Below are 14464 nucleotides of genomic sequence, written 5' to 3' on the forward strand. Positions count from 1 at the left end.
CACTATTTTTCATGTTGATGTTGCTCCCGAATGTAATATAGCTCATGGGCAAGAAGGGTTGGGGACCCCTTCTCTAGTGCATAAAAATCCAAAATTCAACTATGTTTCAAATTTAGAACAAACGTGTTCCCCTGTTACTCACAAGATGTAATTGTTGGCACGCATAAAAGTGATTAAGGTATTTAAACTAAAAGTGGCAAATCAATCTATAAGGTCACCATTATACCCGAGGCAAAACTAGGCAGTCAGGCAAACCAAAATAAAGCTATTGGGAACCAATGTTTCTTACTCGGGAACTTGATCTTCTTTTGTCTTTGTCTACAGGGGAGACAGTTAGTCCTGCTGCACTCAGAGCTGCTATTCTCGATTCAATGTCTGACACCTGAAATAAAAATATAAACTATTTGAATTTTTGTAAAAGACTTCTTTTATAATATTCATTTTTAGTTTTGCATTCATAACAAAGATAGTCAGGGGCCACTGAACAGAAAAGAACGGAAGAAGTAACTGAACTTTGGAGAAAAAGAGATTAAATCCAATTTCATTCCTTTACTATTTTAACACTATCTAGTCCATATATATATATGGAACATGGAGGAGCACTCACCAAACAAAAACACAGCATGCCTGGGTGCAGGTAGAATGACAGGCACAGTTAGAGTATCATCTTGTCTATTAAAACTACATATTTACCATAATTATAACACTGAGCATAAGATAACAGTACACCACTCACAGTGGAACCCTTATACATCATAACTAAAGAGGAAGCAGATCCTGCAGTTGGGGAGGGGGGGGCAGAAGTGTAGGGGGACCCGTGAGGCCCTAATTAATGAATCATTTTAATATACTGTATCTTGGTAGAATACGCCAACTTATCAATATGGGGTCCTAAATCGAATGTGCTGTGGGGCCCAGTAACATCTAGGGGCCTATTTATCATGCTGTATAAAAAGTGGAGTGAAGCATTACTGGAGATTAGATTTCAATAATTTATTTTACTATTTGCTATGAGCAGCATCACCAGTAATGTTTCACTTTTACACAGCATAATAAATAGAATATAGAGTAATAGTATATAGAGTAATAGAATAGTTTTGCACCACTGACTGTTCACCATATTCTTGTCCCACAACTCCCTGTAATTTTGCTGTGAATGCAAAAGCTGTCAGAAACTGTGATTCCTCTTCTTGGTAGAATATCTCTCTGTTTCTCACCTCACTTTCTGTCTGCTGAACTTGTGCGATTGCTGATGCAACACTGACCTCCAACTCTGACAGTTCAGAGTCAGTGGTACCACTCTGATGGGCACGCTCCTCTAGGTCTCGCAGATTCTTATCCAACGTGTATGCTTTTTCTGCTGCCATGTAAACCTGAGGAAATAGGAAGACATTTTTTTCAACAGGTTTCCAGACTTTCCAGGCTGAAACAGCAGATATGGGGGGCTCAAGCTAAAGGCCATTTAGGGTGAAGATCATTCTAGAAGAAAATTAGGGTGAGATTTGGTGTGAGCACTTTATTGGTATTCTAGATAGGAATGCTCCATATCTGGATTTGTCTGATTTGTCTGCTAATTATATATGCACTTTAGGATTTGCATTTGGTTTGGGATGGGCCGGAATCCTTAATGAAAGATTCCATACTTGGCAGAAGTAGTGTCAATCCAGAAGTGGATTTGGTGCATCCCTAGTTCTACATATTCGTGGAAGTTACTTTGGTACAAAACAGACACAATAATACTTTCATATATCCAAATGTTACGAGGGAGATAAAGGGTTCCAGGCAAACGGGGAATCATAAAACCAGCTTAAACACAAAAAACACAGCTCTAAGGCCAGTGGTAACGGACCACGGTACATGTTCTATGAGATCCGCTAGGAGGAGCTACTACTGATTGCTTTTCTACAGTCAATGGGAAACACTTGGCTTATGGTTCCCAGAGACAACTATTGTGAGAGAATGAAACTCAAATTTTTACAATAAGTCTTAAGACAAGCCCTCCATTGCTGCATATGTGCAGCCATTTCTGTGTTGTATTGCATTATTTTCCTAAAGCAACGTCAAGACGACCCAATGAATTACCCTCTGACTGAGCTTTATACATATTGAGGGTTATAAATCTGATTGGTTCCTATTGATTACTAGACCTAGTGTGTCTTTTATTAAAATAGCACCAATTGCATGTTACTAGGGGCTGTTTTTCTAGCAGATTCTCTAATAAACTGATTTCAAACCTATGAATCAAAACCACAGATCCTCTTATATTGTCCTACAGTATATATTATCACAAGCGAAGCTATAGTTAGGCACAACTGAAGCACATTTCTAACTAGCTACAATGGATTGACGAACCATCTTATATACCTACAGAAAAACAAATGTCATTGACCATCAGTCATGAGAAATGGCAGACTCAGCTGCTAGTTATAGTGGCATAGTAAAGGCAAGAGGTACTTTATGTCTTTGCATGCATATATTTGTTTTTCTACCTATTCCCTACCCAGCCTTATAGCTTTCCTTACATCTTCCTCCAGGCTCTTGAATTTCCCATGTGCCTCCCTGCTGACTCTTGGCTGGGAAATATCAGGAGGACCCCTTTGACACTCGCCCCCCAATGCATCACGTATGACTCTCTCGGTGGCATTTATGGTTCTCAGCGTTTTGGCTGTGATGTCAGTCAGTGCCTGAGCCGCTGATCTCTGCAGATGTGTTGGGAGAATTTATTGACTAAGAACCATAAACAGATCACTTGCAATCATAATGGACATTATATTGAGTAAATAATTTTTCTGTGTAAAGCAAGTAAAAGTAATGGCTAGGGATGCACCGAATCCACTATTTTGTATTCGGCCGAACCAGCGAATCCTTCTCGAAAGATTCGGGCAAATACCGAACCGAATCCTAATTTGCATATGCAAATTAGGTGTGTGAAGGGGAAAATATTTTTTACTTCCTTGTTTTGTGACAAAAAGTCACACTATTCCCCTCTCCGCCCCTAATTTGCATATGCAAATTAGGATTTGGATTCGGTTCGGCCTGGCAGAAGGATTCGGCCGAATCCTTCTGAAAAAAGACGAATCTTGGCCCAATCCCGAACCGAATCTTGGATTTGGTACATCCCTATGGCATTGTCCAGTTCAAGACATTCTTGTTCAAAAGACACTGAAAATCATGAAAAATGGCCACTGGAGGTCACCTCTCATCAACAGACAAGATCATGTCATTCCTCAGCAGAGCAATATGACAGCTGCCACTATTATTAATGGAAATTTGTAGACAAAAAAAGCTACGTGAGCAAATTAATATGTTTTGTAATTATTTTAACGATAATAGAGTTGACGTAAGAAACCCTACATTGTATAGTTACATTATACCTATTGTTCCCACTGATGAATGGAACTGGGCTGTCCTTGACATTAATACATCCTAGTAATATTGACTAATAGAATATTCCCACATCAGACCTATTAGGCCAATATTGCTCGGTATGGAACCATAGAGAACGAAAGAGAAGGCCATTGCCAAGGATAAATTGTCTGTTAAGAAAGTGTGGGCATGCAAAAAGCAATTATTCATAAGAAGGAACAAAACCACCAAACAACCAATATACCAGCAGCACATACATGTGACACTCTCCTTCTTTGTTTTTATCAGCTAAAGAGATCCATTAGCATTAAAACAAATCGTCATGCTCAGAGTTAGAGAGTGCCCTTCTATTGATACTTTCAAGCATAACAGAAGAACCTCTCTTGTGTTGGTGCTGTGGGGGCTGAATGTGCTCTCATTGCCAGGGTTGGAGCAGTTTCTTGAGAGCTTTTATCTCCAGTCTCAAAACCATGCAAAAGAGGTACTTTGATCTGAATGAAGTATCATCTACTTACAACCTTGAACAAAGGCAGCAGCTCCAAATGAGTCAGAGAGCACCCATTAACAGGCCCTTATTGAGAGGGTATATGGAGGTCTCATCAAGGCTGTTTGTAACACCCCAAGAAAAATCCTCTTTATTCTGGTATAATCTTTTAAAAAGTTACTGCTGATTCATTTGTGGTGTGACAGGTCGCCACTTGGACAAGCTTCTATTTTAAAACTCATCTTCTCAGGTGATCATTTAGCTTTATAAATATGCTTTTCTAGTGCACCAGAAAATCTCCATTACCCACTGGAGAGTGCACAGTACCAACATTCCAGCTGTCACAGAAGCAGTGCTGCCACCCCCGCATGTTACCCCATCCCACAATAGACTCTAGACTAGAGGGTCTGGTGGGTACATTCCATCTTATACAACAACTTTGCTATTGCAATTCACTCCATGAATATATGTGAACAAACTGGTTGCCTTGTAAATTCCCTACCCTATGAAGGGACAGTGACAAAAAATACATATTCTGCTTTAAAAAATATGAAAAATAAATGGATCACTAAACCTAGCACGCATATGTCTTCATATAAAAGGGAGACAAGCTACATTAATAAATATACTGGGAAGATTTGATTATGTTTTTTGCCCTGCTCGATTTTGACTACTATAGGTGGGAAAATGGTTCTGCTATTCACTCACAGCAGGGTCAAGTTTAAATGAGAGGAATTACATTTTACACAATACTATACAGAGATTATACACTATTCTCATCAGTCCCTGCCTTAGTGGAGCTTACAAGTCTTATCAGGAGACATTTAATCTGTGTCTGTTTTTGGGGTACGAGAGAATACCGGAGTACCTGGAGAAACCCCACACAAGCATGGGGAAAATATACGATTACAAACTCCTTAAAAATATTGCTGAGGGGATATTTTAATTTCAGCTTTTTAAAGCAGCTATCAAAATGCTTGCTACCTTCAGCTGATTACTCCCTTTGCTATAACTAGCACTGTAGTTCTCGCCAAACATAGGGCTACTCTCAGAATTTCCCATTCTTGCTTTTTATTACAGTTACTACAAGAAGCTGTCATCAAAATAAAAAAAGTGCCATTGCACTTAGGTGCGGTGCAATAAGCCTCTCTCATAAGACATGGCACAAAATGGACAGCTTTTTCGATAAGCATGTACTACTGTTGTACACAATGTTTTGGGAGCTTTAACATATACATTTGTGAGTGTTAAATAATTTCATAATGAATTACTAAATGAAACAAGGTGGCTGGATTTGTGTTTATACCCTTCTAAAACAATATGGCATCATTAAGGATGCTTGTTGTAAAGAGATGACCAACTTATCCCTTGGTTCATTAATTCCCTTCATTTTGAAATAAGATGTTAGGCAGACAACAGTTCACATACTTTTGGCCATATAGTATATGTATGGGATAGCTGAAAAAAATCCCTAAACGATATTAAAGTAAGCTGCATGTTATTATTTAACAAATCAAAATCAAGTTTACGAAAAAACAGGTTGATGGATAGGTGAAGACATACACATTAGGGATGCAATGACCAATAGGTCCAGTCCTGTGCTGCACTTGAGCCCTAGTGATTAGTGATTGAATTTATGGACAGAGAACCAAAGTCCTCCTTTTGCTGAGACTACATAAATAAGGGTAGGATTTAATCTATTTATGATTTCACTAAAGGGGAAATGTTGCATAAAATATGACTTTTAATATCAATATTTAGTACATGACTCTGCAGCATAGCATGACCAAATACCAAGTCTTATCAGGAGACTTGATATTTCCTTTCCATTTACCTTCTGGGCCTCAGAAGTCTGTTCCTTATTAGAAAACTTGGATTTGGGGATCTTCTCTTCATCTGAAGACCCTCCTTTGTCACTGATGTTGCTGGCAAGTTCACCTAACTTCCTTTTTAGCGTCTCCTCTTCAATGTCGGCATCAGTAAGCGCTCCAGGGCCTGCAGACTGATATGCAAAGTAAGTTAGATTGCTGCATGGATTTTCTCTTATTCCGATTGAGAAGACAAGAAACACTGTTTACCTCATCTGAATTTACTGACAGTCTCTCCTCTAGACGGTTTAACATCCGCTCAATTGCTGACATACGCTTGTTCAAATTAGAGATCTGTGAAAGAGGCAGAGTAGAGAATAGGAAAGATCCCACCACCAGATTGGTTACCCAAGGCAGACGAGTTGTACCACTACTAACTGGAGGCTTATAACCACACACAGATTTCTTAGTAGGAAATGTCCATTAGGTGTTTGAAATGACCCTTCATCTTGTTTAAAATTTATAGCCCTGTCATCAAACACCCCTTTGTCAGAATAAATAATATGTTTTGAGCCACCAGGTCATTCAAATGTATAGTAATTTGGTATTTATTTGTGGAATATTTCAGCCATATATGAATGCAAATGAAAGCTCCAAATTATGGGAAGACCATCTCCCATAGACTCCAGTTCAACCAAATAATTCACATTTTTAAAAACGACTTCCCTTTTCTCTGTACTAATAAAACAGTACCTTGTACTTGATCCAAACTAAGATTTAATCAATCCTTACTGAAGGCAAAACAATCCTATTGGGTTTAATACATGTTTAAATTGTTTCATTAGTAGACTTAGGGGATCAAGATCAAAATTATTGAAAGATCGTTTTTCTGGAAAATCCCAGGTCTCGAGCATTCTGGATAAGAGGTCTCACGTCTGTAGAAGTAATATGTTTCGGTAGTACAAGTGAGGAAATTCTATTATTTGACCACTAGATGGCTCACTGAACTATACTGCTGCATAAGAGAGGTAAGAAGTCCGAGCAGAGTTTATGTATTATACAGGTGTTGCTTCTTGAAGTTGGATCGATATATAGATATATATGGATAATTTTGAACCTTTGTCAAATGGAATAGAAAGAGAAGTGCAAACCAGAGTTTGTTGAGTAAAACTGATTGGGCTGTTGTTGCAACCCTCTCAGGGAAAATATCAAAGGACCATGCCACCCCATGGAAACTAATGGAGTATTTTTCATTTCTTTAGATATCTAGGTCAACATTAGCTGGTCTGGTGAGCAGTCATACATCTAAGAGGGAGCATTGTCTGGGGCCCTCCATTTATCTAACACTGGGCCTGTCTGTTTATGCGTGTCTATATACAGATCTCATGAAGGTTAATAAACATCTAAAATGAAAAATGATATTCTTATATTAGTTTCCCAGTGACTCACAGCTGTTAATAACTAAGCCATAATGTGGCAATAAATGTGCAAAAAACAAAGTAACCTCGCCTATGCTCATAGTAAGCCTCTGTTCCTTTGGAGCACTCCTACAGCACTGAATGTTTATTTAATCCCTAGAAAGGAATTTCTTTAAATAACTGTGTTTAATCTTAGCCCCATGTGACAGTAAGCACTCATGAGTCACTCATTATGTTTGGTGGAATGCCCACAGTTTCTGTGCTGACCATGTTAAGATTGACACTTTAGATAGGGATTCTGGGATAGCATAGAAGTAACTGACAGGCCTTACCCTTTAGTGTTTACATCTGTAAACCAACCCGGGGTCATGCTGCTTACAGAGAACCAATGAGGTTTTGATGTTTATATTACATATTATTATATTCCTATATCCATATATCTATACATTATATTCCTACAGTATGTTTATAACATTTACAAGTGTTCAAGACTGTTTTGCATCAGGTATTTTTTCTTAGAGAGCCTAACTTAGATAATTAGTGATGACACGAATTTGTGGCGAATTTCTGAGTTTCACTGAATGCAAATTAATTTGAGAAACTGCGGCGACAATTCACCAGTGAAAAATTCGCTAGCCAACAAAATTTGTCTAGCTTCAAAATTGTCCCATGCATAAACTTTGACGCATGTCAAAATTATTTTGAAGCCCATTGATTTCAATGCGTTTTGCGAATTTTTCGCCATTTCCTGAATTTCCCTGTGAAGCGAACAGCACAGATTCTTCCATCACTATAATAAGTATTTAGGTATCCTTATAATAGGTACAGATATATATATATATATATATATATATATATATATATATATATATATATATATATATATATAAATATATATATATCAAGTTATGCAAAATTAAAGTTTCACAGTGCAGTTGCAGCTAAAGCTGCTGCCACTGACCTAAAGAATTGTATGCACGCATAACACTCAAATGGGGGAAGAGTTGGACTGGAAAATCAAGGGCCCACCAGAGAATCTAATATCAAGGGGCCCACAAGACAGAACCCTGAAACCTTGTCTTCTTATTGAGAAAAACCCTGATATGCCTAACTTCATTGCTAGGTTCATTTTTCAAATGTAACTAAATATCCTAGAAGGCACAGTTTTTGCCCACTAGATGCTAGTTCACTGATATATATGGGATACATTTCACTTGAGATATCACAGCAACCAGAGTAGTTTCCAAAAAGACACATTCAGGACTAATTTTCTCTCTATCTAGCTCAGACTATATGATTTGTTCTCCAATTTAGACTGTGCAAACTATTTTGGAGAAACTCCTCCTAACCTAGCTATATAATTACCAGCCTACCTTGATTCTCCTGCTTATCTGTGGCAATACATTTTCTCACTTTCTCACTGCCAAAAAACTCTCTGGACCCTTTTCAGAATAGTAGAAAGAAAAAGCAAGTGACTGGCCTTTTAGACTCTGAAGGTTGTTTACAGTATTCCAGGGAGGGTATCAGCTCTGGACTGAGAATCAAAATAGGCCCTGGCATTTCAGGTACCCAGAGGCCCCAACAGGCCAGACAGAGGCCCAGACAGCCCCCACCAGCCCACTAAATAGTGGGTGTCTATGGCATCTTACAGCAGCCCCTCTGGCATTTGCCAGAACCCACAGATTGCCAGTCCAGGCCTGGAGGGAATCCTCTGAGTTGTAAGGTCGTACTATGACAGCTTGTTCAGACATAAGGCTTTGGAGAGGGAAAGGACTGAAAACTTCTTGAAGGTGACCCCAGGACCTGATACAGCAAATTTGACTTTTCCCCTTTGACAGCACATATTAAAGAGGAGGATGTGGAGGGTGCGATTGAAAGAATGCACAACAAAAAAGCTCCTGGGCCTGATGGGCTTACAACAGAATTTGATAAGACCTTAAAGGAGCTGTTAGTCACGATGTTAACAAAGGTGTTTGAAAAGGGAGTGGGTTTTGTGAGTCAATGAGAGTTTTTGCCCTGATTCTGCTGTCAAAGGGGAAGGATGAAGAGAGGATTGAGAACTGGAGTCCAATTGCCCTTCTCAATACAGATAGGAAGATTGTTGCAAGGATCCTGTTTTCCCAGTTAGCTTTATTTTCTAGCACCTTATTATTGTTCTGTCAGTTTTGTATGGTGAAGCGGCGGAGCATCTTTGGAGCAATCCTTACTTTAAGGGAGGCCGTGGAGTTATGCAAAGCTCCTGGTTGGAGCAAATATCTGTTGTCTCTGGATCAGACGAAAGTTTTTGATATGATCGATCTATGGTTTGTTTTGTCTAAATATGACATCCCAGATAAATTAATTAACTGGTTAAAAGTTTTGTATGAAGGGGCGAAAAGCTTCCTACTCAGGTCTGGATTTGTGGAGAGGCCACCGATGCCGGGCCTAGGGTGGCAGGATTTTAGGGGGCGGCATGCTGCCCGAACCACACCCGCATTGGTTCAGAACACTGGGGATGAGTAGGAGAAACGATAGTTTTTTAAATCTCCCGGGCTCCAATCCCCATTGCTCCTGTCCTGATGATGAAAATTTGAGCGAATAAATGGGGGTGGACATGGTCAACAAATGACAGCGGGCCTAGAGGCGCATGCTATGTAAATCTGGCCCTGTTCCCACTGATTAATGCTTGGCAAGGTGAAAGCTTTGAGGTTGGAGTCAGGGTAAGACAGGGCTGCCCTCTGAGTCCTCTTCCCTATGTATTTGCTTTGGACCCCTTCCTGAGGATGGTGGAGGATAAGGACTTGGAGGAGGTCTGTGTGCCTGGTAGCCACACTGATATGTCAGTGATCATTTCTGAGCAGGCAGAGGTTGAGGTGGTCAGGGCCTCTGGCTCCTCTGTTAATCAGGAAAATTGGGAAGCTTTTTGACACTGGGCGGGGAACCAACTTTTCAGGTTGAAATTTTCCCAGTAGCCCCAGAGTAGGTAAAGATCTTGAATTAAATTTGGGAGGAATAATAATGGTCTACTAAATTCGGAAGAAAAAGCAGATGCTAGTTTGGCAAAAGTTCAGCATTGGAAATCTTGGAAGGAGACCTATAGAGAAAGGGTTAATCTGATCAAGATCCTTCTGTTCTCATTGTTTCTAGGTTTTGTTCCTGGGAGTGTTGGCAGGAGGAGACCACGGAGCACTTTTTATTACAGTGTTCTGTATCCCAGGCCATTTATGATCAGGCTTTGTCTAGTTTGGGAGTCAGTACATTCTGTAGGGGGTACGTACTTACAAGGAAAGAGAATATGGGATAGTCGGCAGCATCCTTTTGAAAAAGAGAGTCTTTACATTATCTTTACTGTCATCAGATTTTTCTTATGGATAATGAGATGCTATAAAACCATGGGAAGGGAGGAGGGTACTATTGACTTGACAGTTAAAAAGATTCTGAGAGAACTGTTTCTTATAAGACTTAAAGAAATCAGTGTAAATAAGGGAAATATGGAATTGTGGAGGGGGTTGATTTTGCAAGAATGGATTATTTTGATACTATCTAATAAGCCTTTAATTGTTATGCTTTTTAATTTATAGTTTGTTTAGCTAATTTTGGATTTTTGAAAGTTGTTTTCTTGTATTGTTGATTTTTATTTTTAATAAAAATCCCTATCTTTCTCACTGCTGGGAATAAATGAAACACATGCAGAACATAGGAAAGGTAAAAAAAGAGTTAAGATGGTGTGAGTGCTGAAAGGGGATTACCTTTATAGTGTGGGTTCTGTTGCTGTTTAGGGGTGCTGCTAATTTCACATTTCGAGAAAATATTTTGTGCAACCATTATACTATTTCTTTATGTGATTACATGTATATATATATACAGTATATAAACGTAAAAGAATAAAAATGTCAGTGTCACTGTGCCACAGAATATCTAATAATAACAATTAGCCATTCGCTGTTTTTATGAGACTCTCAAGGCCAAGATCTCATTACCAAAAGACATAAAAGAACTAAAGACACTTGAGATGGAAGTGAGAGAATAAAAAACATTTTTTTTAATCAAAAAATAAGTCTTGGCGGTAGGTCTAATTAGTAGCAGAGCAGTGAATAGATAAAGAATAATTACTTCCTCTGAATACAGAGTCCTGCCCGCTAGGTGCCCATGTATGCTGACCATGTAACGCTACAAACAGATACAGACAGGCAGAGACACTGTATACATAAGTATACATGAGGGGCCGTTCACCTTTGACTTAACTTAGCTATTTCGATTTTTATTCAGCAGCTCTCCAGTCTGCAATTTTATCAATCTGGTTGCTAGGGTCATCATTACCCTAGCAACTGAGCACTGAGTTTAATAAGTGACTGGAAGATGAATAGGAGAGGACCTGGACAATAAAAAGTAGCAATAATAATACATTTGTAGCCTTACAGAGCATTTGTTTTAAGACAGGGTCAGTGGCTCCCATCTGTGTATTGCTTTGGTTTTATCAGTATTGCAATCAGCACACAGAGACACAGGTCTGTTCATTCTGCTTTACTCTCCTACTTCCTTGTCCCAGAACTACATTCAACAACATATCCTTGTGCTAAGTGGATTGATATTATGACAATCTGAAAGCTGGAAAGAGCTGGAAGAAGGCTAATATTTCCAAAACTATTATAAAGAAGGCCAGTTGAAAAGTTGCTTATAATTAGCCATTCTATAACATACTAAAAGTTATTTTAAAGGTTAACCACTCCTTTAGGTTTGCCAATGATATAATATTCTGGTGAAACTCCAGTATTAAGGAATGTATCGAAAAGATACCACAGTCCAATGTTGTACAGGTCAGTGTTAGTGCTAGTCTTAGAGTACTAGCTCTTCAGCCTACATACCTGACCACCTGCATGCACGTTCTCTTGAGATGAAGCTCTGCTTCGCCTCCGAGGAGGAGCTTTAGCAATAGCTCCCCCTTCTTCTTCTGAGGTGTCCATGTCTCCAGAGTACTGTGACCCCTTGGGTGCAAGGGAGGGGCTGCCTTTAGGGAGATAGCGGGTGCGAGTTAGTTGAGGGTCAGGGAAAGTGTTGCTTATTTGGGATTCTGTTAGGAAGGGAAGTTCTGGAGGATAGTAGGAAATGGGAAGGGGAAGAGTAAAAAAAGGATATATTATTTCAAACAGTCTCAGTTTAATCTCTTCTCTTCCACACTGGCCTGTATTATGTTGCAGAAGGATCTGATGTCCAGTATAGAACAAAAAGTAAATCTACAGGAATGCAGTATATTTTATGGGGACCAAGCAGAGGCAAAAAAAACCCAGGCAACCACATATGGTGAACACCAACTCTTTAACAAACTAGTACAGCATATTGACAAATTATTTTTATCCAAATATACTAAAGACATTAGTGTGTAAAACGGAGGCTGCACTTTTTGGTACATCAGGAACCCTGTACTTCAGGGCTTGCTTGCGTACAGAATACTGGCAGATGGGCCATCAAAAGCTCATCCAGTACATGGTCACAGAACATATAAGCTTCCCATCTATTGCAAATTAGCTCTTAGTCATAGTTGCTGCTGACACACGTTAAACCATGGAACATCCCTGACACATCCCATGACACAACCCATATTACATCACTATTTGCTAAAGCATTGACTGTTCAATGTGCACTGCATTCTAGCTAATCTTGTGAATGGCCAATGGTGGTCTTATATTTTATATGTGGAAAGGATGTCAGATGTATGGTAGACAAAGTAAACCCCCACATCCACTCCCAGTACTCTTGGATGTTTCAAGATTATTACTGTGTTCATTCTGCACCTGTCCTACTTTCCCCATATAAAGAATGAAACCAATGTCAAGTGTGCTCCTTGGTTTGCTCTTACTTGGCCTCCTGGTGTTTTCAAGGCTAAGGCGTCGAGAGTTGACAGTTAGTCGGACTTCAGTACTGAACTCTTTCTCGGGTGAGGCAGCATTCGGCCCTTGCTCTTGGAGGATGTGGTGGAACATGGATGCAAGATCAGCTTCAGCAATTAAAGACTCCTTCTGTGATGTCACTTCTCTTCCAGCAGCGCTGGGGCGCTCAGAGAATGACTGAGGGCAAACACAGCACACACAAATAACAATGACTAAGTCTCAAGTGGTTCAGCTTTTGATATACAGCTAACCTATATTTTCACTTCTAGTCTGACCTTGTAACCTGGTGTCTGCAGGAAGACATAGAGGTATCAGCAACCACCACCCTTTTCTGCCCATGCTTTCCAGATGCTATTTAAATCATTTGAGATAGAAAGTATAAGAGTAAAGGACAGTCCCAGAAAATACCTGGAAAACATCCTGTTCTAGAGTTGGCGAGAGCTGCATGGATTGTCTGCGGGATTGAGTGGAATACTCAGAATCCATATCAAAATCATAGGGATGAACAGAGAGCTTACGCTTGGTCTTGCACATCTTCAGAGAAGAGAAAGAAAGGGAAGAACATAAATAATCAGATGCCCTTAAGCCATGAATTTAATCAATTTTGTTTTACTAATGCCAAAAAGCAGTAGCAATGCAAGCACACAGTTACTATCCTGTTTAACATGAATAATGCTTATACAATGGCAATATCCAAAGGCTCACTGTGAGTTGCTTTGCTCATGTGGATGATAGTATGGTAGTGCACATTGTGTGTGGACAATGTACAACATGCAACTGTATGCAGAAATAGGATTTAGTGCAGTACAGGGTGGAAGATGTTAATGTCAATACCATATTGTAGCGTTGAGCTTCAGCACTGTCTATGAAGTCCTCATCCTCATCATGGAACATCCCAGCTCGAGCCTGGCGCAGATATTCTCCTAGTGATGTAATATGGAAAACAATCAGCAGATGTCAGTTTTATGCCATACCTGATAATTTTTACTTTTATTGAACATAGTTAAAGGGGCATTCCATCTATATTGTCATTTTCATAATGAAAGAAAATGTAATTTTTAGCAATCAAGGACACCCATGTGGTTCCTCTGCCTCTTCCACAACTTCTATATGCCTCTATTAGAGGAGGTCACACCCCAATCCAACTGTCACTGCTTCCCAAATTAACTTACTAGGAAAAAAGGCCCTGACGTACACTTTGACGCTGAAAAGGGCAGTATAACTGGTTCAACATGAGTCCAATTAATAGGTCTAGGGTGAACATACATTTTGCCTATTGTTTTAATACCAAAAATCTATGTTTTTTGTTTTTTTTTACTTGCTAAACAAGGCAAACAAGGAGATTGAAGCTGCTCCATGTTTGGTCTTTGCAAGGTAGATATTAGATCACCAGTATACAACCTCTCCATTAACCCTTTGTTGTGACTGTTTTGTTAACAGGAGTCAATTATGTAGGGGGATTTATCTATGCAAGGAACAAACATGGAGTAGCTTAAATGTCCTATAGATTTCTCATGATCA

General features: G+C 39.4%; 1 protein-coding gene across 5 annotated transcripts in view; it reads right to left on the reverse strand.

The window, feature by feature from the left end:
* LOC108701416 (melanophilin) overlaps positions 1–14464 on the reverse strand; it is a 36867-nt gene that overhangs the window by 6180 nt on the left and 16223 nt on the right. The window contains exons 6-13 of one of the 5 annotated variants that reach the window (XM_018236067.2): positions 13778–13866; positions 13352–13477; positions 12913–13120; positions 11921–12063; positions 5929–6012; positions 5685–5852; positions 1218–1373; positions 290–382 (exon numbers count right to left, since the gene is read on the reverse strand). In XM_018236067.2, the coding sequence (XP_018091556.1) occupies positions 290–382; positions 1218–1373; positions 5685–5852; positions 5929–6012; positions 11921–12063; positions 12913–13120; positions 13352–13477; positions 13778–13866 (1067 nt within the window). Of the gene's footprint in view, positions 1–289; positions 383–1217; positions 1374–5684; positions 5853–5928; positions 6013–11920; positions 12145–12912; positions 13121–13351; positions 13478–13777; positions 13867–14464 lie in introns of all 5 variants that reach the window. The other 4 variants (XM_018236066.2, XM_041576537.1, XM_041576538.1 and 1 more) reach the window with 4 other exon arrangements.

The sequence above is a fragment of the Xenopus laevis genome, chromosome 9_10L, assembly GCF_017654675.1.
Source record: "Xenopus laevis strain J_2021 chromosome 9_10L, Xenopus_laevis_v10.1, whole genome shotgun sequence".
Classification (NCBI taxonomy): Eukaryota; Metazoa; Chordata; class Amphibia; order Anura; family Pipidae; genus Xenopus; species Xenopus laevis.